This window comes from Mycteria americana, chromosome 13 (genome assembly GCF_035582795.1).
Source record: "Mycteria americana isolate JAX WOST 10 ecotype Jacksonville Zoo and Gardens chromosome 13, USCA_MyAme_1.0, whole genome shotgun sequence".
Lineage (NCBI taxonomy): Eukaryota > Metazoa > Chordata > Aves > Ciconiiformes > Ciconiidae > Mycteria > Mycteria americana.
The window spans coordinates 6,468,687-6,496,013 of NC_134377.1; the positions used below are offsets into that span (position 1 = coordinate 6,468,687).

At 48.2% G+C, this 27,327-nt stretch overlaps 2 protein-coding genes across 7 annotated transcripts in view; one reads left to right on the forward strand and one right to left on the reverse strand.

Moving 5' to 3' along the window:
• Positions 1-19,065, forward strand: part of LIMK2 (LIM domain kinase 2) — a 32,434-nt gene extending 13,369 nt beyond the window's left edge. For all 3 annotated transcript variants that reach the window (XM_075516145.1, XM_075516147.1, XM_075516146.1), the window contains 14 exons: positions 3,394-3,529; positions 4,746-4,855; positions 5,109-5,297; positions 5,757-5,862; positions 6,764-6,960; positions 7,690-7,876; positions 10,356-10,442; positions 11,182-11,313; positions 11,585-11,641; positions 11,830-11,895; positions 12,723-12,897; positions 14,334-14,389; positions 16,322-16,479; positions 17,055-19,065. In XM_075516145.1, coding sequence (XP_075372260.1) covers positions 3,394-3,529; positions 4,746-4,855; positions 5,109-5,297; positions 5,757-5,862; positions 6,764-6,960; positions 7,690-7,876; positions 10,356-10,442; positions 11,182-11,313; positions 11,585-11,641; positions 11,830-11,895; positions 12,723-12,897; positions 14,334-14,389; positions 16,322-16,479; positions 17,055-17,211 — 1,813 coding nt within the window. In that variant the 3' untranslated portion in view covers positions 17,212-19,065. The remainder of the gene's footprint in view (positions 1-3,393; positions 3,530-4,745; positions 4,856-5,108; positions 5,298-5,756; positions 5,863-6,763; positions 6,961-7,689; positions 7,877-10,355; positions 10,443-11,181; positions 11,314-11,584; positions 11,642-11,829; positions 11,896-12,722; positions 12,898-14,333; positions 14,390-16,321; positions 16,480-17,054) is intronic.
• Positions 19,066-19,875: 810 nt separating this feature from the next.
• PIK3IP1 (phosphoinositide-3-kinase interacting protein 1) lies at positions 19,876-27,005 on the reverse strand. 4 transcript variants are annotated; one of them, XM_075516181.1, is made up of 6 exons: positions 26,575-27,005; positions 26,268-26,384; positions 26,028-26,144; positions 23,780-23,965; positions 23,568-23,646; positions 19,876-21,499 (listed from the first exon to the last, which is right to left on the reverse strand). In XM_075516181.1, the coding sequence occupies exons 1-6, from the start codon at positions 26,660-26,662 to the stop codon at positions 21,292-21,294; spliced, it is 795 nt and encodes a 264-aa protein (XP_075372296.1). In that variant the 5' UTR covers positions 26,663-27,005; the 3' UTR covers positions 19,876-21,291. The 4 variants fall into 4 exon arrangements, with proteins under 4 accessions (XP_075372296.1, XP_075372295.1, XP_075372298.1 ...); XM_075516180.1 differs by having other exon boundaries at positions 26,028-26,147; positions 26,575-26,787; XM_075516183.1 differs by lacking the exon at positions 26,268-26,384 and having other exon boundaries at positions 26,575-26,786.
• Between the last annotated feature and the right edge of the window lie 322 nt (positions 27,006-27,327).

Here is a 27,327-nt window from a genome sequence, read left to right on the forward strand (position 1 = left end):
CTGTATAATCAGAGCAGGGCTCTGCAGCTCTGAAAATGGTGGCTTGACAGCAAGAGGAAACCTGTCAAGTATGGCTGTTACCAGTCCTCCAAGAAACTCAATTACCATGCTTTGTTACTCTGTAATACGAATAGCAAATAATCTAGGAGAAGATTAGTGGTTTCTAATCTATAAAAGACAGAGGAGCAAGAAATCTTCCTTTCTTTCGGTTGTGGTGACTGGCAAAGATTAGCCTGCTTAATACCTGTAGAAGTAATTGTAGTCCTGCCTCGGCTGATGTGAGCGCTGGCAATGGCAGCGCTGCAATGCCACGCGCTCTAGTGAGGAGGGAAAGGAAGGAGTGGTAACTCTTGTATCGTCTGTGATAAAATTCTGACGTATCTCTTCAATGAGAGTCATGTAGAACAATCACGTGATGCCTTTATCATTTGGGCGAAGGCACTGAAACGGGTTTTGAAACTATACCTGTGTGCTGTCACCACAGTTCTCCACACCTGACAAATCTGAAGCCTTTTCTACATTACAGAACGCATGGTAAATAAGAGAAGGTGCTGCTTGGCAATGTGGGCCATAGCCACGTCCTCTTGCTGGCAGTGGTTAACGAAGTAGCCAGTTAGACCTATTACCAGCATCTGCCTCTCTGGGGCTGGTTGCTTTGTTCCTGTTGCCTCACTGCCCTGGGTGGGGTTCTGAGCCATAAGCTGCAAGCCTGCCCTGCCCAGATTTGTTTAATTGCATAGCAAAGAACTGACTGCTCGCTGGCTCCGCCCCCTCACCTTCATTTTCTATGGGTGTGTTGCAAATTAGATACGAGTACTTATTTCTGGATGGAAGCAAACTAATCAAAGCGCTGTAAGGTTGGAATCAAACCATGAAGAAGTAGGGGAAAGGTAAAGGGAAGACAAGGGTACATGATCCTCTGGAGCCTGTCTAAACAGAATTTCAGTTGTGTTGCTTTTTTTTGCAGAAATTTTAGATTTTCTTAGGGAGAAAAAGGAGTGGTTGAAGGTGAAATTGAAGAGGGGTGAGGAAGGGAAGGTGGTGTGCTTAAAAACAAACAAATAAATAACCCACCTGCTTGGAGAGAACTTAGACAGAAAGCCAGGTCTTGAAGTCCTGGTGGAGCAGTCTCCAGTATTGCTGTCTGCATCCCAAGTGCAGGTCTGGTCACAGCTCCCTGTTTGAAGATGTAATCACTCTTGGAGCACACACTGGTACAGGCATGCACGCAGAAGTCAGGTAAGTCTGAGGGATCCGATTTGCCCATGCTGAGCCAGATGTTCCTGCCATAAGGTGATAGAAATCTTTGCTGTTAGTCTCCACTTGCTCTTTTCTCCCTCCCACTCACCTACTTGATCATTCAGCGTGGGGTATTTACTGCAAATGAAAGCTAAAGGCTAGTGGTTGAAGGCAAAATGCATTGCAATGCCCTCTAGGTCTCTTGCATACCATGAGCAGGGTGTAGCCATGACAGTGCCCCAAGGCTGAGGCTGTAATGATGCATGTACCATGTGTAGCAATGTTAAGTTATTGCTCCCCCTGCCTCAGACAAAATTGGCAGGGCTTGTTGCACGTGCTGGAGTTCTTTCCCATCACTGAGGAAGGTGGGGGGCAGGATTTGGAGCTCCTCAGCTGGGAGAACAAACACTATAAAAGCCAAATACATTAGAAGGAGCAACTTTCCTGAGGGTAGGGTACGGCACTAAATACCTCATGAGGTGTGTTTTCCCCTAAAACCATAGGCTGCTTATAAGCAGCTTCACCTTGTTGCTTTGCAGTCTCTTGAAACGGAGCAAATAACCCTTTCCATGTTGGAGCACGACCAGCTTCGCATATCATCACGCTCGTTACAAGCCGGTGGAGTTTACAAGGAATGCCTTTGGCACAAATAAGCTTTTGGGAAGCTTGTGAAAGGTGAAGTCAACAGTAGCTCTCATCTTAAACCTGGGAGCCTGTAAAAAGTGTACCTCCAGTGCCACGAGCTGACTGGAGTGCATTTGGTGCTGTAGAGGGGCCTGCTGTCCCGGAGGGCACGCGCTCACCTAAACCCCCACCCCGGTGCAATGGGTTCCCCTCCAGTGTAGTAACTGAGACAATTGTTGGGTAAGGGGCAGAAAAAACTCTTCGTTCCACGTTTGGGAAAGCATCATACTGACAACGGCATTGATCCTTGAGGTTTTTCTTTGAACCAGTTATTGGTGACTAACCCGCCTTGGATTCTGCACTCAGAAATGGCCAATACCAGACTAATTTTCCTTTTAAAGTCTGAGAACACGCTGCCCAGGGCTAATGGAATAATCTTTAGTGATGCAACTGCTGTCTGTGTCTTCTCTCTCCATTAAGTCACTCCTCCAAGCTGCAGAAGTTAAACTCCCTTGCCCAGTGCATCCTGCTGAGGCAGGATTATTTTGTATTCGGGAAGCTTGAAGATCTGGGTTCTGCTTGTGATTTGCTAAAATGATATCTGCAATAGAATTGCTGCATCTTTTTCCTTGGGGGGGGGGAGGGTGGGTTGGTTGGTTGTTTCCTGGGGGGCGTAGATAGAGAATTAATAATAGTTGCTTGTAAAAATGGGAGCTGACACTGATACGTGAAGGATTTTGAGACTCCCTTCATGAAACTAGAGACATAGTTTTGTTTGGGGTTTTGTTGGTTGGTTGTGGGTTTTTTTTCTCATGCATTGTCATCAGCAGAAGGAAAGGGAGAGCAATTGGTGGGGAGAGGTGGAGGACTTTCATCACAGTTAATTGGTGGATGCAGTAAGTATGCGGAGCTCAAAGGATGAACTGCTTTGAAAACTCTCCCTCAAATGGATAGTGCCGCAGTTGACCCTTTGGGAGAGGTCTACTCACAGAAGAATAGAAAGGCTTTCCACAAAGGTTGGTGCAAAACTCACTTTGCGTTGCATAGGGAAGTGGATCCTGCCTCTCTGTCCCCCTTCCTAAACTGGCTGCGGAGACAGGCGCTCAGGCATAAGATGGTGTGATGCTATAGAAACACTAAGTAGAAACGTAGCAGAGCTGTGTGCTGGGCAACTCTGCAGCTGGAAGCTTGCATCCAGGAAGAGGGAGAAAGCAGAGGACCAAAATTTATAAGGCAGAATTTGTAAACCTACTGATGTGTTCTAATAAATGGATGGGACTCATTTTAAACTTTGGAAGCTTGTCTTTTCCTTTGTATTGGTTGATACCACCTCTCCTTACAAACCTTGGTTTTGGTGCTAATTTTCAGTTGAAAAAGCATTGGGAAATGGAGGAGTTTAGTACATCCTTAGCTAGAAGAGCTGGTGGTGAGCTGCTGCTGAATGTCTGTTTTCTCCATGCAGGAGAGGAGCTTTTCCATTGATTTGTGACTTGTTGCCAACTGGAACCTTGTTCCTTTGTGTCCTTCAAGGTGCTCTGAATGTCAGGATCCCCTCACTAACTGGTACTATGAGAAAGACGGGAAGCTGTACTGTCACAAAGACTACTGGGGGAAGTTTGGGGAATCCTGCCATGGCTGCTCTCTGCTGATGACTGGACCTGTGATGGTAAGGACTCTAAAGGACTCCTGCCTGGAGGCAGGACATGCCTGTCTCCAACTCCTCGAACTTGGTTGGGAGTTGCCCTAGTTATTCAGATAACCAAATAAACTGAAGGTAATAGTCTCTTTGCTACTCTAATCAGAGATTAGAAATGAGGCTTGTGTGTGCATCCTAGATAAGAGATTAATTTTGAACGGGGGTAACTCTTAAAGGAGGGAGTTGTGAGGATCTGAAGCATATGAACGAAGAAAGTAAGGTGCTGAAATACACAGGCATGAGAAATAGAAAGGTGCTTAAGGGGGCATCTGTTCAGTGCCTCACTGTCTCCATGGGGTGATTTTTCACTGCGCTGCAGAATCAAACCTCTCAGCTCAGGATAAGCAGCGAGTTCTGGCTTTGGGGAAGGTTGCCATCCAACTCCCACCTGGCTGATGCTGTCTTGAAGTAGTGTTAGCCCCAATTGCTTTGAAACATTGAACTCTGCCTGCACAATATGGGGCTCACCTAAATGTTCCCCTCCTTGCCACAACCTTGCAAATATTTAACCTTTAAAACTGTCAAGAATGAAACATAAAAGCAGCATGGTACTCAGTAATATGATTGCTACTTCAAAGGGAAGTACTGAGACAAGTGCAGACAATTTCTCATTGCCTGCAGAAGTCTTTGCAAAGTACTGTCAATAAGAGAAGTTCTTGCAGGGAAAATAGGAAAACAGATCAATGAATAAAAATATTCTTTAAAGGTATTTGGTTGTCTCAGTCTCAGCTCACTTTTTTTCTCTGTCAGCTGGCTGGTAAAGTATCTGAATTCGTGCATTGCCTGTCTGCCAGAAAAAAAAAAAAGCCCTTTCAGCTTTATTAATTCAGGCGTAACGTTAGCTATCTTGCCAAGAGCAACTGAACAGGAAGGTTTAATATCTTGTTTACTAGTCGGCAGCAGACTATCAACTATTTTTGATAGTTGAACAGCTGCCAAATATAGTAGAGGTTCCTGGGACACAAGCTGTGCTTTGCATGTTGACATGTTTGTTTCAGTGAAGTTTTGCAAACAAGGTGCCAAGGATGGGGTTCAGGAAAGATAGAATGGGCTAATATAACTCTCCAGTTAAAAACTGCCACTTGACTTTGAGATCTGAATGAACATGTTAATTAGAGAGGAAAGCAGTAGCTGCATCTGCTGATGGATTTTGGCCCTACTAAGCTACTCCCTTTTCTGTCTGTAGGTGGCTGGCGAATACAAGTATCACCCTGAGTGCTTTGCTTGTATGAGCTGCAAAGTGATCATTGAAGATGGGGACACTTACGCACTCGTGCAACATTCCACACTTTACTGGTAAGACAGAGCTGCGTGCTTTGCCACAGAGTTGCTCCCTGCTGCTGTATGTGTAAGCCATGTTTAGCTGGCTCAGTGTGGTTCAGCCGAATGCTACACTAATGAATGCCAGGAAGCTGCCCTTTGAGGGAGGGAGGAAGGAACGGAGTAAGCACTAAAAACTATAGCTAATGGACAATGAGAGAACTTAGAAGTGTGAGTTTGGCAGGGAAGGATAGGATGCTGCCATAATGACTGTCTTCACTTCTTTTAGTGGAAAATGCCATAATCAGATCGTGCTGACACCAATGATAGAAAAACACTCCACTGAGTCTCTGCGTGAGCAGCTGCCTTATACGCTGACCCTCATCTCCATGCCGGCAGCTACTGATGGCAAGAGGGGGTTCTCCGTGTCTGTTGAAGGTGGCTGCTCCAGCTATGCCACTGGTGTCCAGGTGAAAGAGTGAGTATGACAAGGTTGTGTGCAAGGTACATGTCTGTACAGAGGGAGCTGGTAAAAATTCTGCAGTGCTGCTGTCCTGCCAGCTGCTTTAACTGCTGCGGGGGTCTGTCTCGGCACAACAGGGACATATGTTAGCTAATAGCCATTTGTGTTTGGTCTCCATTTCGCTCTTGTGATGCCTTTAACTGATAACTTTATTTCTCAGTGCTGTCTCCTCCACTGAACACAAAACATTTGGTGAATTGTAATGGACTAACAATTTTTGCCATTGGGCAAATGAAGGGCTCTCCCCAAACCAGCTCAGACCTAAGCACTTGGTCTAATGGTAGCTCCCTGTGTTGGAAGATTAGCATTGTTTTACTTCAGAATACCAATATGAAGGGAAGCATCAAAGATCAAATATTTTTCATAATTTTGGCTAAACTGACTTCACACACACGCTATAATTCCCGTGTTTAGAGTTAACAGGATGCACATCAGCCCAGATGTCCGAAACGCCATCCACCCTGCAGATCGTATCCTGGAGATTAATGGAGCTCCTATTCGTACATTACAGGTGGAGGAGGTGGGTAGAGTTCTGTTCTGAAGCCTCCTTCTCGTCTGCCTTCCTACAGCTTTTCTGTTTCTCGGCACTGTTCTCCCACCCTACATACAGTGTGTGTACACCCATAGTACTCATGCTGACAGTAGGAATAAACATGAAGACAAGCTTTGCTACCCCTTCCAGCTGAAGAGGAAAATGTAACAGATGGAAATGCAATTAGGATGCAGTTCTGATTTTGTGGCATTCAAACGTGAAGGGAGGTAATAAGAAAAGTGTAGGGCTGTGACGTCTCAGAGGACAGAGAGGCTGTGAAGACTCTGCATGTATCTTGCTAGTGAAGTCCACTGTTCTGATCCTTCTAGAGGCAACTGCTAATAGACAAAGGCTCAGCTGATCCTAGGGATGAGTTCCCCATTGCAAAAAAAGGATTTGATGTCTGTATTTACAACTAAATGTTTTGTACAGATATCAGGTGATGCTGCAAGAGTGTAGTGAGACCACCATTACCTTCACTACGCAAGGGTTTTATTTACTGTTGGTGCTGAAGAGAACATTAGGAGCACAATAGACATCTCTCAGATAATCTCCATGTAGCTTTTGCAAAGCTTTTTTTTTTGCCACACTGTTCAGGATGACAGCTTGTGTAGCTTTTGAACGCTTCTCAGAAAAAGAACAAAAAAGTGTTTGGTCACTTGTAGCTGACCAGAAAGAAGAGGATTTGGATAGCATAAGGAACTTCTGTGTTGCTGGCTTGATTTGTCTGGCAGACAGCTGTGGTGCGCACAACTAAACCACAACTATGGAGTGATCTCACTGAACTCTCTACTCTGATTCCTGAGGGGCATTCTGCTGTGTCTCCTCTGTCTCCTGTCATTTGTGTTCCTCCTGTCTGCTATCATCCTGTCCTTTGGTTTGATTGCAGGTGGAGGACTTGATTCGCAAGACAAGCCAGACGCTTCAGCTGCTGATAGAGCACGACCCTGTCTCGCAGCGCTTAGACAGGCTTCGTTTGGACTCCTGTCTTCCCACCCACATAAAGCCGCCCATTTCCCCACGCTCCCTCTCTCCACTGGACATCAAGGAGAATCTGGAAGGAACGCTCCGACGACGCTCCCTCAGGTAAAGACTTGGAAGCGCTGCCTCTGACCTAGCTTGCCTTTGCCCTGTGCTACCTGGCTGGGCTGCTCTGTGCCTAGGCCCTGTGATTGCAAATGACTGCAGAGACATGACTCACCTCTGATACGAGCCTTGTATAAGCCATGGGCGAAGCAGTGGGGAGCTTTAGATTCTGCTATGGACATGTACTCTCTCCATTCCCTTTCAGGATGGCAAACCTTCCTTAATAAAAATAAGGAGCTCTACTTTTAACATAGAAAAGCTACTAAGTTTTACAGTTAGAAAATGTAAAGGTCAGATTTTTACCAGCCTTAAATGTCTGGGGAAGAATGTGTCCTTAAAGGGAATATGGCTGAGACCTGGGATTTGGGAAAAATCTTGTCTTCCTAGACTGGGGCACTCAGTTGCTCATTTACTAATTTACCAGTATTTTAATCTTTGTTTAGAGATAGCAAGTGCTGTGTCTTCACAGCTTCCTCCTCCTGTTGACAGACAGAGCTCCACCTCTGACTCACAGTGCAGGAGGTGTGGTGGTGTTAGGCAGCTCTGACTTGGAAGCTGCTTTAGGTTTGTAAAGAGCTTCCACGGTGCTGGGAGAGCATCTGGCTTTTGAGATACGAAGAGCACTGAAGCACATCTAAAAACTGGTCCCTTAGGAGATAATGATGGCATATGTTGGACCAAAAGTTTCCTAGCAGCTTCCCTGATCTTCCTGTCTCCTTTGTTTTCTAGGCGAAGTAACAGCATTTCTAAGTCTCCTGGCCCCAGTTCTCCGAAGGAACCGCTCCTTCTGAGCCGTGACATCAGTCGTTCTGAATCCCTACGTTCGTCTTCTAGCTGCTCCCAGCAAATCTTCCGGCCCTGTGACCTGATTCATGGCGAAGTACTAGGAAAAGGATTTTTTGGACAAGCAATCAAGGTGAGGGAGGTCCCCAAACATTCATCATTTATTTTGATTACAGCAATGTCTGCCTATCTCAGGATCCTTCGCCACTGTCTCAGTGGCCTTTGCCCTGCTGCTAGTGATCAGTCTTGGAACTCACCTGGTTCGCTCAGTGAGATCCATTTCTCTGTTTCCTTCCCTGACCATGAGTGTCTCTGGCTGCAGGTGGTTCTGACTTTGTCCCCTTTGAATGTCAACCTTGGCCATACATACTCATCTCCTGAATTAGATTTAGAGCTCCAGAGGGTCTGTGTCACAGCAACCACCTGGGTGAGATGGAGAGAACGGGGAACAAGCTACGCTTTCTCTTAGGAGCATCTTTCTTATGAAGAGGTGCATTAAACTTCCCAGTACAGCATTTCACCTACCTTTCGTGTGGTATGCTTGGGGGTTTGCCAGGCTGCTGTAGTGACCATCTCTGAACCCCCAGCAGAGCCTAAATGGCTTGCCAGTGTGGTGGTAGTGGTCAGGTCTTGCATGACTCTCAAAATTAAAATCTCTATTAATAGCAGTTCTCTTGTATTAAGCTCTCTGGTCTTGACTGGGGGTGCTTCAGCAGCTTCTATCCTGGCATCCCTGACAGCATCAGGGGGCAGCTTCCTCTGCCTTACCAAGGTGCTTTGAGGTCCTCAGTACTCAGACTGCTATTCACCATGTTATGGGACTTCTCTCCTTACGCCTGTATAAACTTCAGTTGTCCAGCCACCATATTAATCTCATGCTTCCATGGGAGGTGGTGAGCCAATACTACAAACCCAATGCTTTTGATCCATACTAATGAGCATATTTCTCTTCTCCTCTGCTCATAGAGAAATAACAGGTCCAGGTAAGCGGAACCTTTCCTCTGTCGCATGCTTTTGTCATCTGCGTCCCCACAGTTAATGGCACAAAGGCGGGGTTTTTTTGCTCAAATTACCCAATAGCCATCCTTTTCTGGTGCATGCTCTGGGATTTAAAATTGCCCTCTTGGAGTTTAATGATGACACTTGTTTCAGTTTTGCTGGTATGTCAGCTTAAGAATTCCACTTAGCCTTGTCTTGTCTTTGTCTCTTCACTTCCCTTTATCTTTGGGTATTAGATGTCCCTGGCTTTCATGTCCCTGGCTGAAATGTGTAGTGTTCCCTGGCTCGCTACTTGTATATGGATGCTTGATTTCAGATGGGAGCAGAAAAATATTGTACTCTTGCTTCTGTTGTGTTATTCCATGCATTTGTATTCCACCTATATTAGCCTTGCTATGTCCCATGGTTCCAAACAGAACTAGTGTGCCACACTGTTTGCAAGAGCTCATAAGCTTCCTAAATACTATAACTGGGTCTTGTGTTCTGGATTGCAGTTCTGAGGTTTTCTGAAAGGCTTTTTATTTTAAAGGGTATGAGGCAAAAAAGTGACACCTTTCTTGAGCTTCAGATTGACTGGTTTTGATGCAACAAGTACTGTATCTGGTCAGAATAGTTCCCTTCTGTTCCTAGAGAGAAGGTGGTTGTTTTGTTAACTGGAGATCTCAGGGAGACTGAGCCGTCCAAATTAAGCAACTGAAGGGGAGAGGATTTCCAGAAAAACCTGCTCATCAGAATTTGGACCCTTTCTACTCACTCGTGCACCCCATGCAAGCAAGGCAGAGCTGGTTAAAAGAAACTTCTAGAACACAGCAAAATGCCAGGAATTAGTTGGATACAGGCAAACAGCTCTTGAGGAACTGGAAATGCTTTCCATGTCGAGAGCCAGGAAATTTATTACCTGATGTTTATGGTGGATTTCTGTGTGTTTGCCACCATTCTGGGACATTCCTTGCAGGTAGCAATACACTGCTCCCAAGGAGCATGGTACAATAACTGCTTCCTGCCTTAACTGAGCAGCCTGTACATCCCAGTTCTGCTTGCACATGAGTAAGTTTGATAAGCTCATCGGAAACCATCAGGCTTCAGAGTCCCCGTAAAACCAAAGCATGTAGTAATGTAGTTTAGGGTTGTTTGATTTGGTTTCTGATGCAAGTGCATGTTGATTCCTTTGCTGATACAGAATGTAGTTGTGTACAAATGCTGTGTACAAAATGTGAGCATCACGCTGGGCAAATACTTTCTGTAAGGGAACTTGAGGCATGCAGAAGTATGGAACTGATGCCTTCAGAGGCTTTGACAGCCTGTATGCACGCTCAGCCCTATGGTACCTAAAATGGAGACTTCAGCTCTGGTTCTTGAGATGCTGTTGATCTCTTGGTATGATCCTCTGTCAGCTTTAGGTAGTTTCTCTTTCATGTACAGAGTCTTTGCTGAATTCTGAAAGCAGAAATTTTATGCAGTTTTCTGCAGATCCCTGGGCTCTGAATTTTCTCCCATCTGTATTCCTCTCTGGATGGAGAGGAATGTTACCCTCTCTTTCAGAAGAGTTGCAAGAGCATTGGAGCTAGGTATTCTTGAACCTTGCCTGTAGTTGTGGTTTCTGTTTCCACCAGGTGACTCACAAAGCAACAGGAAAGGTGATGGTGATGAAGGAGCTGATTCGCTGTGATGAGGAAACACAGAAGACTTTCTTGACAGAGGTAGGAGCAAGATTTCAAAAAGCTTATGAGCCAGTAGTGTGGTGGAACTCTCTTCTGTCTTCTCCAGAGAGAGAGTGATCATGCCAGCAACCTGGCAGGATTCAAGGCGCTCAGGAGGGAGACATCACACGGGGAAAAGCTGACATGAGCTGAATGCTTGCTGCAGTGAAGTGTGACTCACTCACACTGAGCAATAGAGATGGCTTCAGCTCCCAGTTCATTAATTTTTAAATGATAAAAAGCAGCCCGAGTCTGAGGCAAATTGAGCTGTGCAATACATAAAGGATCTATCCCTTGAGCCTTCTGCATAAATACAAATGATGAGGGCCAATATCTGTAAGATATATTTAAGATTCCTGCTGTATTTAAGCGAAACTATTTTCTTGGTGGCTGCCTACCATGTTTTTCAAAGTCAGATTTAGCTTAAAGGCAGCTCCCTAAACACCTAGCACTGCTATTCTGGCCCTGACACATGCAGTACAGACCAGATAGCTGCCCTGGAGAGCTCCTGTCTCTTAAAAGTTAGCCAAACTCAAGAGTGCTCTCCTTAAGATCAGGTTAATTGCACAGCATTAAAATGAAGAGGCAACAGGTAATTGACTGCCTTAAGGTTGGGGTTTGAGTGTACTCTGTGATCCCTGGAGGGGACCTCCAGCATCGGAGTGCTTGTCACCATAGAGCAGATCTGTCAGGACTTGTTCCATTCTCTTCTTTGGGGTGGGATGTCTCTGCTTCTCAGGTGAAAGTGATGCGCAGCCTGGATCACCCCAATGTGCTGAAGTTCATCGGTGTACTGTACAAGGACAAGAAGCTGAATCTCCTCACTGAATATATTGAGGGGGGCACCCTGAAGGACTTCCTCCGCAATGCAGTGAGTATGGAAGCCTGGTAGACCTCTACTCAATGAGGTTGACAGTGTGTTGTTGGTTGTACCAGCCTTATGGTGCTTGTTGTTAGTCTTCTCCTTTGGAGCTGTGTGGAAAAGCTGCTTCTTAGCTGTGGGTGGCCTGAGGCAGGAAGCACCTTCTTCCTGGGGCTGTATAATCTCTCTCTGACTGCTGCAAGAGTCCCTGTTGTGGAGCAATTGCTGTCACCAGCTGGCTGGTACGATAGTCCCTGACCATTGAGGACTTGTCTTTCAGGACCCATTTCCCTGGGAGCAGAAGGTCAGCTTTGCCAAAGGAATTGCCTCTGGAATGGTGAGTTGGACTGTCCCTTCGTCACAGAGCAAACCTCCAGGGTCAGGGTTAGCTGCTTCAGCAGGGTGCTGTATGAGGGGTTGTGGATGCTCCCTGACTTCTAGCAACTGGTTGTTGAGGTCTGTAAATGTGAAGGGACATATTCACTTGGGAACCCCTAACACCAAGTTTTCTCCCTCTGTTTCCAGGCCTACTTGCACTCCATGTGCATCATTCACAGAGACCTGAATTCACACAATTGCCTAATCAAGCTGGTGAGCTACACCTGTTTCCCACAGCATGCTGCTTCCCTCCTTGCCATCTTCCTCCCTTGGTTTTCTCCACATGATGTTCCCTCTTTTGTCAGGGTGGAACTGATTTCAGAGAGGCTTTTAGTGCTCTAAACAAGGGAGCTTCATCTTCACATAGGATCTTCCAGACCAATCTAGCTTTCACCGTTTCTTCATTCTGTTCTCTTACGCCCTTTTCCTGTGGTAGCATTTCCTATTAACAGTCACGTTATGCGAGTTAGTACAGCTCTGTTCCTTATCTCAACTATGAAATGTTCTCTACAGCTGCTTCTGTGCTTTTAACCACTTGATGACTTTAATTGGCACTCAGGATTCAGACAAGTGCGTGGGTGTGTGCAGATGTGTGTGCTCTCTCTTTTTGAAATGCTAGGTCACAAGATTTTTGTGTAGCTTCATTCCCTCAACCCTTGCCCTTGTTCACTTGGCTGGAATATGAAATTAGCTTGTAGGCTTCAAACGACCCAGGAGGAAAGTCTAAGTTAATTCCCAGCCAGGCAGAATGGGAAGGTCTGAAAGGAAAGGTCCAGATTTGCCCTGGCAAGTGTAGCCAAATTGATGGGATTAGTGTTAGCAACCACACAGGAAATAAGACAATAAAGAGAGGAAATGATGAGTCGGGATCATGAATTGGGTGTCCTACACCTGTCTAGACAGCTGCTACACTCATCTGGCTGCAGGGAACCTTGCTAGTTGCCCTTACAGTGTAGTTGATAGTGAACAGGAATTGCAGCCTCTTTGCTCCTGAGAAGAGCTGAGAGGAATCAGTGGCTTGTACTAAATCCCTTGTGTAGGATAAGACGGTGGTGGTGGCTGACTTCGGTCTGTCTCGGCTGATTGTGGAGGAAAGAAAAAAGCCCACTTTGGAGAAGCCATCTGCCAAGAAACGAACCCTACGCAAGAGTGACAGGAAGAAGCGCTACACGGTGGTTGGCAACCCATACTGGATGGCCCCAGAGATGCTAAATGGTAAGATACTGATACCAGGGTGCAGGTGAGGAGACAGCCTGTGACAGGGTATAGGGATAATAGGATTACCAAAAGCTTCTGGCCCCTAGTAACAATCAAACCTATTAGAGCCTGTGGTTTTAGACCTGCTAATACACAAGCTTATTTATACACACACGTACCGTAGTGTGTATTTATACACAGGTACTTCTCTTGCGGTACCTGACCTGATAAGCCTTTGTACCAGCTGAGGTAATGTTTCTGGCTTGACAGCAGGATTCTTCAGGAGGGCAACAGACCTAAACTTGCTATGGTCCAGATAACAAGGAAGACAAAAGAGGCCTGAAATAAGACTGCACCTGAGATCAATTTATTTTATAGCCTCATGCTTTGGAACTGCCCCTTGAGACAGGGAATCATTAAACTCCAGGATGAGGCTTAGATGTGCTGTTGCATAGATCTAGGGAGAAGTCATCTGCTGCCAGGTTTGCTGAAGTCTCAGGATTGGGGTGGAAGTTGACCAAGTGCAGGGAAATCTGGTTTTTGGCATGCAGCCCTCAATTGCATTAAGGATGAACTATATCCCTTAGGGGAAAAACTGCCCCTGCAGGAGTTGAGGTAAGGGTGAAATACAATGGATAGTTTCCTCCTAATGAGCAGGTCGGTCTGACCAGGCTGGGCAGTTTGGCTGGCTATGATATCAATGTTGTCCAACATAGTCCACCAGGGAATGGAGGACTGGGCTCCTCTCCCCCAACTCAACTCTTCTCCATATTGCTTTCTTGTGTGCTGTTCTGTTTTCCTTCTCTCAAGACTTACAGGTCCTACTGGAGTCTGAGGCTGCTTCTCAGAGCCCCTCTCAGACCTGGCATTTGTCAAGAGAACAGCAAGAGCATAGTCTGACATCACCTCTCAAAGCAAGGCTGTTTACCAGATACTGGCTTGGGAGGGGAGTGTCTGTAAGCAGAGAATGGCATGCTGGAGCCAGTCTGCTTTCCCAAATTCAAAGTGCTGCTAGTGTGTAATTTATTATCTCTGCAGTCACTGCAGCAGGGACCGAGCACTCGCTGGCTGCTGGGGAAGCTGAACACTGACTCAGTGCACTGTAGGGATGCACTAGAACAGCAATCAATGGAAATGGGCAGAAGCCTTCCATAGTTATCCTTTGGAAGGATAACTTCCTCAAATGTGTATCAGAGGTCTGAGCAAATGTTAACCTCTGATAGCAAGGCTTCCCTGTGTTGTCCTGTAATTCCCCAGTAGAAGAAAGAAGCGGGGTTAAAATATGTGATGGCAGTGTATAGGAAGATGCAGTTGGTATACATATCTTGGGGATTTAAGCCTTGCTTTAGGGCCCTCCAGGGAATAGGCTTAGTTAAGCTTTGGACTGGCAGCTCCTGGAATAGCTGGATGGGGAACTGTCTGTCACAGAGCTGAATGTCTTGTGTTTCCTGCAGGACAGAGCTACGATGAGACAGTGGACATCTTTTCATTTGGGATTGTTCTCTGTGAGGTAAGACCAGGACATTACATGGCATCTTTAATGGAGTTCACTGTCCCAGTTGCCACCTCCTTGCACACATTGTATCAGCCAGTCTCTGTGTCTGAGTGTGCAGGCTGTGACCTAACAGCACAGTGAATTAGGCTGGGAGTACAAGCTTACCCTGCCCTTGTTCCCTCAAGGAAGGTAACTGTCTTGTAACTTTTTGGTCCCAGAGATTTCTTCCTAGACTGAAATACAGAGGTTCTTCCTGGCCTGAGAGAAGCTGTAAAAATGTTCATCAAGTTCTGATTGAGCCCTGATATCCATCTGAAAGTAGGCTTATTCCCTAAAACTGTGATACTTTTTCTACTGCCTCATTAAAAGAACAATCAGCTGTATAATCTCAGCAAATTCAGGGCCTCCACTGTGGATGGCACTTCAAAGAAGGGGAAACTGAAACCTCTTTGCAGGTTGATTAATGAAGCTTGCATCCTGAAGTCTGTTGGCTTAGTTTATCTCTGAGCCAATGCACTGTCCTACTGTTATATCAGGCTTTTCTGTCTGCAGAGCAAAGAGCAACACTCAAAAGCTGCAAGGTATTTTCAGTTTAAAAGGTGTGCAAGAGTGAAAGTACAGATGAAAGGTGGGTTGTTATGTGTACGGATAACACAGCAGTTAAAGGAACACCAGGGGAGACCAGCACAGTTTAATCTTCAGTGTTTGGATGAAGGGGATAGAGAAAATATCTGTGCATAAATCTTTGTGGCCTCATCTGGAGCTCTGTTTACAGTGGGTCCTGCTCTCAGAGAATGTTGTGGTTGTGAGTGATAGATTTAGGAACTTGAAAAATCTGTATGCAGGATTAAAACAATTGTTTCATCTAGAAAAAAGACAAAGGGGTAGTAGCATATGAACGTTTTCCTTGTCACCAAAATAAAGATGCTAAAAAAAGAAGTTACACACTCAAAACAGATAAGGAAATAACCCTGCCAAAATACATAATGGGCATTCCACTGTCTAGTTACAGGATGTGGTTGTCCTGCTGAGTTACTGGCATAGAAAAGCCTGAGTGGTTATATATAACACCCTTTTTGTGATACCCGATGAGGCTTTAAACCTAATACTCTTCCCCATGGGAGAGTTTGTATTGACATTGACCTTGGCTGAGTCCAGATCACCCCACAGCTCTCTGCTGAGGGTTCCTTCCATCGTATTACACATTGAGTCCCCTAGTGCAGGAAGTGGTGAGTGCACCTCGACGTGGTAGGTGGTGAGCACTGGGACTTCTGAGTGCCGGGGCAGGGCTTCTCTCTGTTCCACCCAGCCCTTTCCTCTGCTGGCTCTGGCCTGCAACCTCCTGGGCATTGGTTATGGTTGTTCTTCTCTCCGCCCCTACCCTCCGGCTGTGGGTGGGGTTGAATCTGCCAGTAACAGAGCAACTCTCTGGGGTTTTGTGGTGCTGTTGACTTCACAGCATCGTTTAGGACAGGCTCCATAGACTGAGGAGCTTTGCTGGTGGTATGGTAAGATTATGTGAGAGGGGAGAGATGGGATGGTGATGCAAATTGTGTTGATTACCTGTGATCAGGAGGGGCTGCATCATCCCCAGCAGCATACAGCACAGTAGCTGATCCAGCAGCAAGACACTGTCGAGCTCTCTGGGAGGTGCACATCATCCTGCATCTTCTAGCAGAGAAACCCTGAGGAGAAAGAGAAGGCATCTGGGCCTTCACAACAGTAGCCACATCACCAGGTCTTGAAAAAGTTTCATGTGAAGTTTGTCTGTGCAGTGCCTTGCTCATTCCCCTGTGCCACTAGCCCCACTGGAGGAGGAGCAGTGTTTCTGCTCTTTCCTTTGCACCCTAATACTTTGAAGGAGCCTCTGCCTGTTGCTGAAGTTCCCTGTTTGTTAACACTCTGGAACTGTTGCTATACTTAAGCACTCCTTTCATTTTTCCCTAGATCATAGGCCAGGTTTACGCTGACCCGGACTGTCTCCCACGCACACTGGATTTTGGCCTTAATGTCAAGCTGTTCTGGGAGAAGTTTGTTCCTGCTGACTGTCCTCCAGCCTTTTTCCCTCTGGCTGCCATTTGCTGCAGACTGGAACCAGAGAGCAGGTAGGTTTGTGGTCTGGAGAACTCCTGTTCGTAAGCCTGGAGGATGTGTTTGTATCCCCTTGGTAGAAAGATTGCACAGAGGGTAGAAGAGGGCTGTATTCCAACCTTCTGTGGGAATGCTCAAAGGCTTCCACATGAGAAGACACTAAAGACTCAGCTTGGGAGAGAGACTGCTGTATATGGTAGAGGTCTCTGAAACAATTTCCAAGACAGAGAGGGTAAAGGAGGAGTGATTGTTCAGGGTTTGTCATGTACAAAAAGTAGGGAAAGACCTTGACAGCAGCTCTGAAATGTGAATACTTCATTTGATTTCAGTTGTGAAACTTATAGCTTCAGAACAGTGTTGATGCCAAATAGGTTCCAAAAGAGCTGGGCCTCCTTGGTCATCGGCTGTAAAAATGGGTAGCCCAGACAGATGGGATCTTTGCAGTCTCGGAAGCTGAATGGGGAGGGATCATGTCCGTGCTCACACCTCTGTGCACGGGACAGTAGCCTGGATTGACAACTGTCTCAGCATTTCCAGATGCTGTTCTGCTTCCTCTTTCCCACTCATATTTAATCACTGCTGCTTCTAGGCCCCCTTTTTCCAAGCTGGAAGATTCCTTTGAAGCCCTCTCTCTCTACCTTGGAGAACTTGCCATCCCCCTCCCATCCGAGCTGGAAGAGCTGGACCACAACGTGAGTGTGCAGTACGGACTGAACCGTGACAAGCTACCTGAAAACACAACCTAGTCAGCTCGTCCTGCTGCCTGCACCGCTTCCATTGGAGTTGAGATGAGTGACAGGGAGGGAGATGCACTTCAGCCACTTCCAGGGCATTAATGGGGCACCACGCTGTGCATTTGCTGCATTGCCTCTCTCTCCCCCCACCCAACACCCCTCCTCTTGGACATCCTGATTCACTGTGGGTTTCTGGCATGTTTCAGAAGCAAAAAGGGCTGTTTCCTGCCAACTGCACCTAGGAAAGCTGCTCAACACTATTTTTCTGGCTTGAGAAATGTTTCTCTGGCCTTTTCAGGCTTCTTTACTGTGGTGCCTTAGAACTTGGCTGCAAGCTGTGAAGCCACCCTGGCCTGTCTGCCAGGGAGGGAATTGCTATAGGAGACTCTCCTGGGCAAGGACCAGCACTTCTGGAACTGCTTCTCCCACTGACTACCCTGCTCAGAAAGCTGGGGAAGTTGGACATCCGGCTAAAGGCCCCACCAGGACAGCGTGTGTGTCTGTTTGTGCATGTGTTTTCCAGAACAACCCACTGAGATTTTGGCCTCCAATGTGCATCAGGAGTGAAAAGCCCCAGCAATCGGGCAGCTCTCCTGAAATACCTTGTCTGTGGGGAAGCATGTATGATTTTTTGTGTTGGTTTGGTTTTGTGGGTTTTTTTTCTCCTCTGTCTCTGAATACCTCCAAAAGCCTGCCTACAAACACTAAGACTGAGCTCTGCTTGCCCCTCCTGATGGTGAACAAGGCAGGCGGCAAATGAGCCACTTGAGCATCCTCAGACCCTGAGCCTGCACAGTGAGTTTGCCTGCCCAAGAACTTTAACAGAGGTGAAAGTATTTGAACCTGAATGTGTAGAACTGCATCAGGCACTGGCTGTGGACATCCCTGGAGTGCTGAAGCTGCTTGAGCTCTTGGCCTGTGGATGTGAGGTGACAGAAAGGGTGGCAGAAGGTGCTCTTCAGAAAGCCGGAAGTCTGAAGTGGCTCAGACCTTGTGCGTGGACAACGACAAAGGGTGACATGCCCAAGGTTACTTAAAGGATAGACTTGTCATGAACAGAAAAGTGCTGGAGAATGTCCCATCCTCCCAGGAGTGGCAGCTGGAGAACTAATAATTCAGTTGCCATTACCTCATCCTTTCCTGCAGGTTGTGCAAGTTGTTCCCTTTGAAGGTCCTTCTTGCAGCTGCTGCTGCAGCACCTGAGCTAATTCTCCAAGCAGAAGCTTTCCTCAGGGTCATTCCCTGCTTTTGGGGAGAAAAAAGGGCTTGGAGTCATTGGGAGTATTTTCTTCCAGCACTTCTCTTCTTCCTTGCTTAGCGGGAGAAGGAAGAAAGCTACTGCTGCAGTAGCTCATGTGGTTGGCAGAACTGAACAAAAAGCTGGCTCAAGTCCTGCTCTTAAGTTTCACAAACATCTTGGTTTAACTGGATTTTTAGTGTGCTCCTTCCCCCCCCCTCCCCCCCCTTTGGTATTGAATGGTGGGGAATGGGTGTTAGTCTTTGCTGTTATTTTGATTTCCTCCCCCTACCCATGAGTTTAAAGTATTACATAAAATAACACGGGACCAGCCATCACCTGACAAAAGGTGTGCGGGCGGTGGGGTGGTTTTAGTCTGTGTAGTGGTGTTTTAGAAACACTGGGGACTCCCTGTGCTGTGAGTCAGTGGAGGAGCCTCTCTAAACTGGGTCCAGTGGATTCAGGATTGTTAATAGGATTTGCCCTTTCCCCCTCCCAGGCTGGTTTGTGAGGGGACTCCTGAAGGGGAGGGTCCTGGGTGATGTGTGGGTGGGGTTTATGAACTGTGATTTGCACAGCTCCATGTTCTAACTAAATTAAAAAGCAGTAAATGTATGCTATGAAAACAAGATTTTGTTGTCTCTGTGTTACATAAAGCAGGAAGCTGTAACTTTCTCAGGTTTCTATTGTTGTCACAAAATGGCAACATCAAAACTGCATAGATCTGTATCATCTAGAACTCCCTTTCTTGAGCCAAAGGGCACTGCCACATTTACAGAACTACAGAGATGCAGTGCAAGTGCTCTATAGTACTATTTACCTGGAGTGATGGAAAGGGAAGAAGTTGTCAAGTTTTGTTGGTTGGTGGTGGTTGGGTTTTTTTAAGGGTGGACAGGAGTCAGCAGAACATTTTCCATTTTCCATTTCTGATCCAGGGATAAAAATACAGCCTGTTCTTGGAAACCTCTTCTTCTGAAATATGTAGTTCAAAGGGCATTTGTTAAGGCAACAACTGAATGAAAATGCTAGCTATGTCAGTGCCTCCTGTAACCTGCTGTCCTCTGTCTCCATCATGCTTTCCAATGCAAGGCCCCGAGGGATGGAGCTGCTGCTGAGCAGCACCAAAGCAGAACTGACCTGTGTCAGTGCAGGAAGGGGCTGTAACTGAGAGCTTCTTCCCACGGGCCAGCCTGCTTAGTCAGCACAGCTCACACACCCACAGCTGCTATTCAGGAACAATGTCCCAGTCCAAGACTAGCTGCTGGCAGCAAGGAGACAAGCTCCATGCCCCTTGTCAGTGCTGGTTCGTGGAAGCGCTGCTTGTAGGGATTTACCTTTGGGCCTGGCAAACTGAAGTGGCATCTTCCCTTCTCAATTCAAAGTCTGCAACAAGCAAAAGGATGCTGCTCTGGCAGGAGGAATGTACAGATGAGCCACAGTCCACACAGGTCTACAGAGCATTTTTCTTTGAAGCTTTAATACAAGGTAGCACAATCTGCACCTTCTCATAATGAGGTATTTAAAACATTTTACAAAGAAATGGTATTCAAAGGCATTTAAAAATAAAACATTTCCCTTTTTCTGAATCAAACATTAACACTAAAACCCCTGCTGCCAAGTGCTGCTCCCTGTTAGGCCCACAGCTATAAAGCAGATGGCTAGAAAACTTACTTGAATGGCTTGAAATCCCCTGAGGTGGGGATGGATGTTTCCCTGAACTGGCCTTGCCTTGGTGCCATTTGGGAGACACTGCAGCAACCATCCCTTCCAAACCCCCTGAAATGCTAATAAAAGTTGTTACAAAACCTCTCTAATAGGGCCAGGCTCTGTAAGCAAGTAGGCTTGCTGCACAAGCTGAGTGTGTGCGAAGGAAGCTGGGCCAGGGAGCCATGCTGTAACTTTGGGATCTTGCAAGAGCAGCTGCCCTGTGAGCAAGAGCTGCTGCATCATGGCTGGGGTGACCTCCACAGCTGGCTTGGCCACTCTGTCCAGAGCTGGCTCTGTAGAAAGCCAAGGGAATTCAGAAGAGGATGTTATCTATCCTCAGTGCTCAACCGGCTGCAGGTAACTAAAGGGCAGTTTGTTTTCTTCACTCCACAACTATCTACTGCAGGCCTTAGGTCTCCTGATCTGTGTAAGTGAGCAGGAGGCACAGACCAGCTGGACACCTACAACTGTGGCTGTGCATGTAGCACCACAGGGGAATGGATATGTGGCCTCAGCCCTGGAAGACCTGGATTTGTCAAAAGCTTGAGAAGAGCTTTTCCAAATTGACACTGGGGCTAAACATACTGCTGCTGGCCAAAGCCATCCCTCAAATAAACTCTTCCTTGGAAAAAACCCTGATCCAGTAGCAGGATTCTGGACAGTGTTTCCAGCTCTCAGCCACTAAAGCAAAAAGGCAGGAACTATAATCAGAGTGTAATTATCTAGCTAAGTCTGACATGAAGCTCCCCTCAGTCCCTGCAGTACTGCTCCCTCCTGGGGTTCCAGGCTGAAACTTAAGTAACAGTGCACACCATTAAATAGGAAAGGAACAGAAAAAGAGGAAGCCAAGACCACATTCTGGGCTGTGGGATCTGTGGCCAGTTGTGAGCCTGGCCCATCATCCCCCCCAGCTCCTTGACACACCATGGAAATAGGTGGGAGGAAGCAGCAGGGTCCACCACACCAGTCCCCAGCTGGTCATGCACTGAATGGTGTCCCTCAAACAGATCGTGATGAATAGCCCGTTGCTCTGTCTCTCTGCATCACCTTCATCTGGCTTTCATCAAAAAGAAAACAAAATAGAAATGAACACACGCAACCCCCGCACTCACAGTGGGAAGCTGGAGGCTTTGCTCAGCCTGTATCGCTCAGGCACCAGGAGTACCCGCCTGCCCCATGAGCGGACCACTGCCATCGTGTGTGTCCTCCACAGGCGTCTGGTTGGTGTGCACCACGATTGTGTTCTCATCTACAAGCTCGCAGGCAGGATTGGTGAACGCTGAGAGTGGCAGTGTGATGCGCTGCATTTCACGCTCATAAACTTTCTGTTCATGCTTTTCCTTCAGGTCTTTCCCCCTAGATTTAAAAAAAACCAAAACATGTATGTGCATGTGGTGAGTGCCACTGCTCGGAGGCAGAGTCTCAGTGAAGGTGATATAGTAGAAAAGAAGGGGCTCTGCTCTTTAAGAAACAGATGTTTCGGCTACATACAAAGGGCCAGAAACATTCCCTACTGTAAGCAGAGGACCCCACATGAGTATCTTTAAAAATCAAGCAGCCAAGTGAAGTCTGTCCCTTCCTCATAAACTGGCTTATTCACTGACATTGCTACAGCTAAATGACGACCGTAAAGCCCGGCTTCTCCTTCAAACCATGGAGCTGACAAATGTTTCCTAATACCTTATAGTCCCACAGCACTGCCTGGTGCAGGCCCAGGGGAGCAATGAGATAGCGCAGAGCCCACTGCTGTGGAGAAGAGCTTCTGTAACGTGCTTCATCTGATAGAAATACTGGAGGTGGTGACAGGTTCTGCCTTTTGTTGCAGCAAACAAACCTGTGTAGCAAATTAAGCCATTCCTGAAAGTATTAAAGCTTACTTCAGAGCTGGCCCTGCCTTCTGCCGCTGCAGCTAACAGCTTAATACCACAACCAGCTCCTCAAACCTACCTCACTCTTCATCCTGTTGCTAAGGGAGGCGACACCTCTGTAATTTGTACTGAGGAAGAACTGCCTTGCTTTAAAAATGGATGGCATTAATAGCATGTTGTCTCCAGAAAAGCTATGTATACTAAAAGCTACTAAACCCATTAAAGGTTTCTCACCACACCTACCCAAGCCTGCCAGCTTGCACATGCAATTTTGAGAGCAAGGCAAGAAGAGAGATGGTAAACCGGCACTGCAGCCCTGCTGTGAGCTCTCTGGGATTGAAGAAGCAAAGCTGCATTTGGACAAAGCTCAACATTGGTCTATTGCTTCTTCCCGCCGAAGACAGGAGTGAGGTGGGACAGGCACCACTCGCTCCTCCTGGGGCTTCTGATCCCAGCCAGGCAGAGCTGCTGGGGTTTCCTGTCAGAACATAAGCATTTTGGCTGCTTTTCAAAGCTGCCTACAAGCGTGCAGCAGTGGCTGCCGTTCCTGCCAGCACACGAGACAGCGTTCTCTGAAGTGACACCTCAAATCAGATTCCTCGACAAGCAGCGCTCTGTGTTTTGCCCCTTATGTAACACTCCTCCCTCTGTTTTTTTTCTGTCGGCATTTATTATAAACACTTACATAAGGACATGTCCCAGCTTGGGAAAGGGCTCCTTCTGCTTGGTTGTGTCAGACTGCTGTCAAACAGCCAAAATACAGAACAAACCCTCCCAGAGGACGGAGCCTTGGCCTTCACTTGCTGCAGCGACATTCACTGCTATTTGTTAATCCTGCCCTGTCTCTTACAACTAAGCTGCTTGCTATTACTGCTAACCTCAAACGCTGCTGAGCTACAGAAACATTTCTGCCCAACACAGTGAAGTGGCTGAACAAATCATAACTTAAGCGTGAATCAAAACTGACCTTAAAGTATACAGGAACCTCGGTAAAATGAACTTTGTTTGATAAAAAAAAGTGCTACTTGATATTCAGCTTCATAGGATACAATGTATGAGTGGCAAAGAATTTGCTAATTGTTTTTCTTCTAAAGCTACCTAGACTAGAGAAACCAGGGGAACAGCTGGCCTGCTAGAAGGATTGTTCTCTTTCTGATCACAAAAGAAACTTCCTGTGAGGGCACCTGAGATCTGCTCTCTCCAGCTCTTATGTAAAATTTGGCTCCCCTGGATGCATCTGAGAAAGCCACATCAAGGCACGCGTGCACACACAGACAAAAAACCCAAAAAAACCAAAGAGGGCAGTTTGAAACTTTAAATGGGACAGAATACCACATTGATGGGTGAAATGGAGAAGAGTGGGATTAACTCTTAAATAGTTCTTTCCTCAGTGCGACAAGCAAAACTTTTGCACAATGTGCCATATCAAAACATACGCTTCTATCTGCCTTTTCATTAGGATCTGGTTGGGTCTGCAGGTGCTCAGACATTCCTTGCTCTATATACGTTGCTTCATGCCTACACCAGCTTTTGGACAAAGGAGGATAGCCACTGACCTCTTATAGATGTATCCCAGGACAATGCCGGCTCCAATGGCAATGATTATCACCATCATGATCAGCCCCAGCACATAGCCTGTGAAGAGAGAAAGGAAAGAGGCAAAATTAGAGGCAGTAGATCCAGCTATAGCATTGCTTTTGGAGCCTCAAAACAAATCCATCTGCCAGAGTTACAGGAATGGATCCATCACATGACCCTGGGTTTGTACCTAGTGTCCCTAAGTCCTTCTTTTCTTTGGAGTTCATCTGTACTCTCTGACTGATCCCAATGACGGGCTGCACAGCAGCTGCCTCACTCCGGGAGGGCAAGGTATCAGCTGGTTCAAACACCTGGTCAACCTCCTGAGAAGTACCAACTTCTGCTGTAGGGACTGGGGCTGTGGCAGCTGTAGCATCTGTTGAGAGGAAAAAGAGACATACAAAACACAGAGCATTGATGAGTACTTCAAAACAACACGTGCCTTGTGAGTGGGACAGATCTAGACTGGTATCACTGAACCGCCTTCAAAGTACACTGACAAACACTTGTTCCCTCTTAAGTTGTTGCCAGAAATCCTACCAAGGCAGACAAGAAATGTACTCCTCCCCCCACTTTCCTTTGACATGAGCCTATTTTAAGAGTGCAAGGCACCACCACAGATGAGACAGAAGTCAGACAGTAGAACGAAACCCAGGTTCAGGGCACGAGTCCAGGGGATGCACAATGACTTCATTTAGTGTATAGATCGATATACAGGCTGCAGCTTCAATCATGCTGAACAGACATGAACAAGATGATGAGCATCTCCATCCCAAATCTCCCAGGAGCCTATTTATCTCTCTCTTGCCTCAATCTTCCTGATACAGGAAGGTTTGACGGAAGGAGACTCCAGCTGGTGTGAAAACAACCTGGGGACATTCTTCTTACCCAGCCCCTTTTTGCAGCCATGTAGCAAACTCCTTTAGCATGATGGACAGGCTCAGTCAGAGCAACACTTCAGGCAGCACAGCCACTGACTAGTGTAAGTACAGCAAGTTCTTCCTCAGCCAGAGCCCAAACAAAGGTGCGTAAGGATGGACACTCATAGCACAGACTCCTTCTCAGCCCTGCGGATTTTTTATCAACAGCATTGAAAGATTTTCAAGGTAGTTCCTTCTTTCATGACACAGTTAAAATGGAAGCTGTAGCACAGTAAAAGCTCTGACAGTGGAAAGTAGGTATCTATTACCTGTCCTAAATGAAAAAAAGCCCTGCTTTTTGGAAACGCTACGCACAGTATGCATCCACACCTGAAAATTCTCTCCAACTGGATCTCATCCCACAGGTGGCAATAACTCCATGTGGATTTTCTATCTGCAGCCATTTTGAGTCCTCAGTGGAATGTGAAATGGAAGTACAGAGGGGGAGTTACAGACAGGAAATCAAGGTCTCCTGCACTGCACAGTGACTTTATGTAGGGTCAGCCAGAGAAGCTGAACTAAGGGGAGCCACAGGACACGACTACAATAAAAAGGTGCCCGCTCTGAGACACAAAAATAGCCAAACCCCTTAAACATGCAAATGGTGTATTGGCTGAAAGGTCAGGTAACCTTCCTGATCCCAAAACTGCAGGACTGTTTTGAGTAAGGGTCTTGGCAGCAGAACATTTGCTTTGCTTCATCTTTAGGGAAAAGCAGGCAAAAAACAAGCAAAGTGAAGAAAAGGGGAGGGTATATGCGTGAGGGAAAGTGTTTACATGCAAGGACAGCAATCCTGAGGGACAGTGGAGTGCATAAATCTTGAGGGGCTCAGAAATAAGTAAACAGTTCAAAAAAATCAAGTGGTTACTTTGGCCTCCATCAATACTGACATCTCCTCTCCCTGAAACAGGCTTCAGCTACAGTCCTTCTCTTGGCAAACTGCTTCCCACCCTGACTATCCAGGAGGAATCCAGTGTTTGGGGTTTTCCATTTCCTACTGTCCTCCCTTCAACTCTCATTTTCTCCAAGTTCTTTCGCCCCACCTGTACCCAAATTCACCCTGGCACTCGTTTAGCAGCAGGACACTTGTTTAGACAGCAGTAACATACCCCACAGTAATGGTCTACCGTGTCTGCAGTTCCTAGAAGCCCAGACCTCAGCCTTTTTCAAAACAGCTAAAGAGCCCTACAGTGACTAGTGAAATGGGGGGGTGGGGTGGGGGGGTGGGGGCAAGACTTTGCAAAGGCCTTTTCTGGCACTAATGGAAAAGCTCTAGGGGCGGAGCAAGCCGCAGCTGGGAGGCAGATGTGCGCACACACAGGCGAGGGCTGGAGGGGAGCCCCGGGTACACTCGGTTCCTGGGGGAGGGCAGTAGGTGCTGCCATAGCCCGGAGTTGTTTCTGCGCAGGGGGGACCCCACCCTGGTGACAAACCCAGCCCCCAGCGGCAGGAGGCAGGCCGGGGAGGGCAACGCGCGGGGAGGGCAGGGGAAGGGGGGCCGGCTGGGGCAGCTCCTACCTGAGCACTGGGCGATGTCGCAGGGTCTCCGCTCGGGGACCCCGGCGGCGCCTCGGATGTAGCACCAGGGCGCGGCGTCGCCGTCCGGGTTTCTGCAGCTGTTGTGGTCCTCGGCGGCTGCTGGAGGGTACCTGGCCGTCAGCGCGGGGACCGCCGCGGCCCCGGCGCCCCCCGCTCCCCCGCTATCCCCCACCGCCGGCTCCCCCAGCCCCCCGCTCCCTCCCCGACCCCCGGACCCACCTGCCGGGAGCGCGGCACCGGGGCCGCTCCGCACCGCCAGCCAGTTGAGGCACGGGGCGCCTCCGGAGGCCACTCGCCGGCTTCCGCGGTAGGACGCGCCGTTGCCGCGGAGGCACTCTGCGGAGAGACGAGGGCAGGCCATGCGGGCGGGCCGGGCAGCCCCCGCCGCCCCGGGCCGCTCCCCAGCACCCCCCTCCCCCCCCGCGGATGCGGGGCCGGTCCCCCCGCCCTCCCCAGGGGGTCTCCCCCCCGAGAGACCGGCCTTTGTCCCCCACAACAAAGCCGGGCCGGGCCCCCCGGCACTCACCCTCGGCGCCCCGGGCGGCCGCCACCAGCAGCGAGCCCAGCAGCACGGCGCCCAGCGCCGCCGCCCGCCGCGGGCCCCCGCGCAGCATCCTCGGCGCGGAGGGCGAGGAGCCGCCGCCAGCCCGGCCGCGCAGCTCGGCTCCGCTCGGCGCCGCGGCGAGACCTGCCCCGGCTCCCCCCTCCGCGGTAAACAACCGCCGGGCTGCGCTTCCCCCCTCCCGCCCCGCAGCCGCCGCCGGGTCCTAACGCTGCCGCTGCCGCCGCCCACCCCCGGGCGGCTCCCGGCCCCGTCGGGGAGCCCCGGGAGGGGAAGGGGCGGCCGCCACGGGGCAGGGCTCGGGGCAGCCGGGCCGGGAACCTGCCGCCGCTCTCCCGCGTCCGCAGAGGGTCCCCCGCCCCGGGGCCGGGCGCAGCGATGGGTGCTCGGTACCGTGGGGGTCGTTTGGCTCGGGAGGAACGCGGGGAAACGTTCCCGAAGCGCAGCTCCGCGTCCCCGGACCTGTCCCCTACAGCCGCAGGAAATTCTTAGGCCAGAAGAGGAGACTCCCGACACGGAACTAGGCTTGAACCGCTGCCTGTGGCAAGGAAAGCGTTTGTCTTCGGGCACCTCAAATTGCTATCTCCTCTAGAGAACTACCACGAAGGACTAAATTCTCCTGCCCCGATTCTCCCTTTGGGTTCCCTAGCTCTATAGAGAGACCATGCGTGGGGGGTACACGCTACTACGGAAGCTGTGCACCTCCACATTAAAGGT

Excerpts from the sequence above, each read along its gene's own strand:
- PIK3IP1 (XM_075516180.1), bottom strand. The coding sequence starts at position 26,662 with ATGCTGCGCGGGGGCCCGCGGCGGGCGGCGGCGCTGGGCGCCGTGCTG. Across the intron at positions 26,148-26,267 it reads CGGTGCCGCGCTCCCGGCAG|CAGCCGCCGAGGACCACAAC; the intron begins GTGGGTCCGGGG and ends GGTACCCTCCAG. Across the intron at positions 21,500-23,567 it reads CTGGGATACATCTATAAGAG|GGGGAAAGACCTGAAGGAAA; the intron begins GTCAGTGGCTAT and ends TTTTAAATCTAG.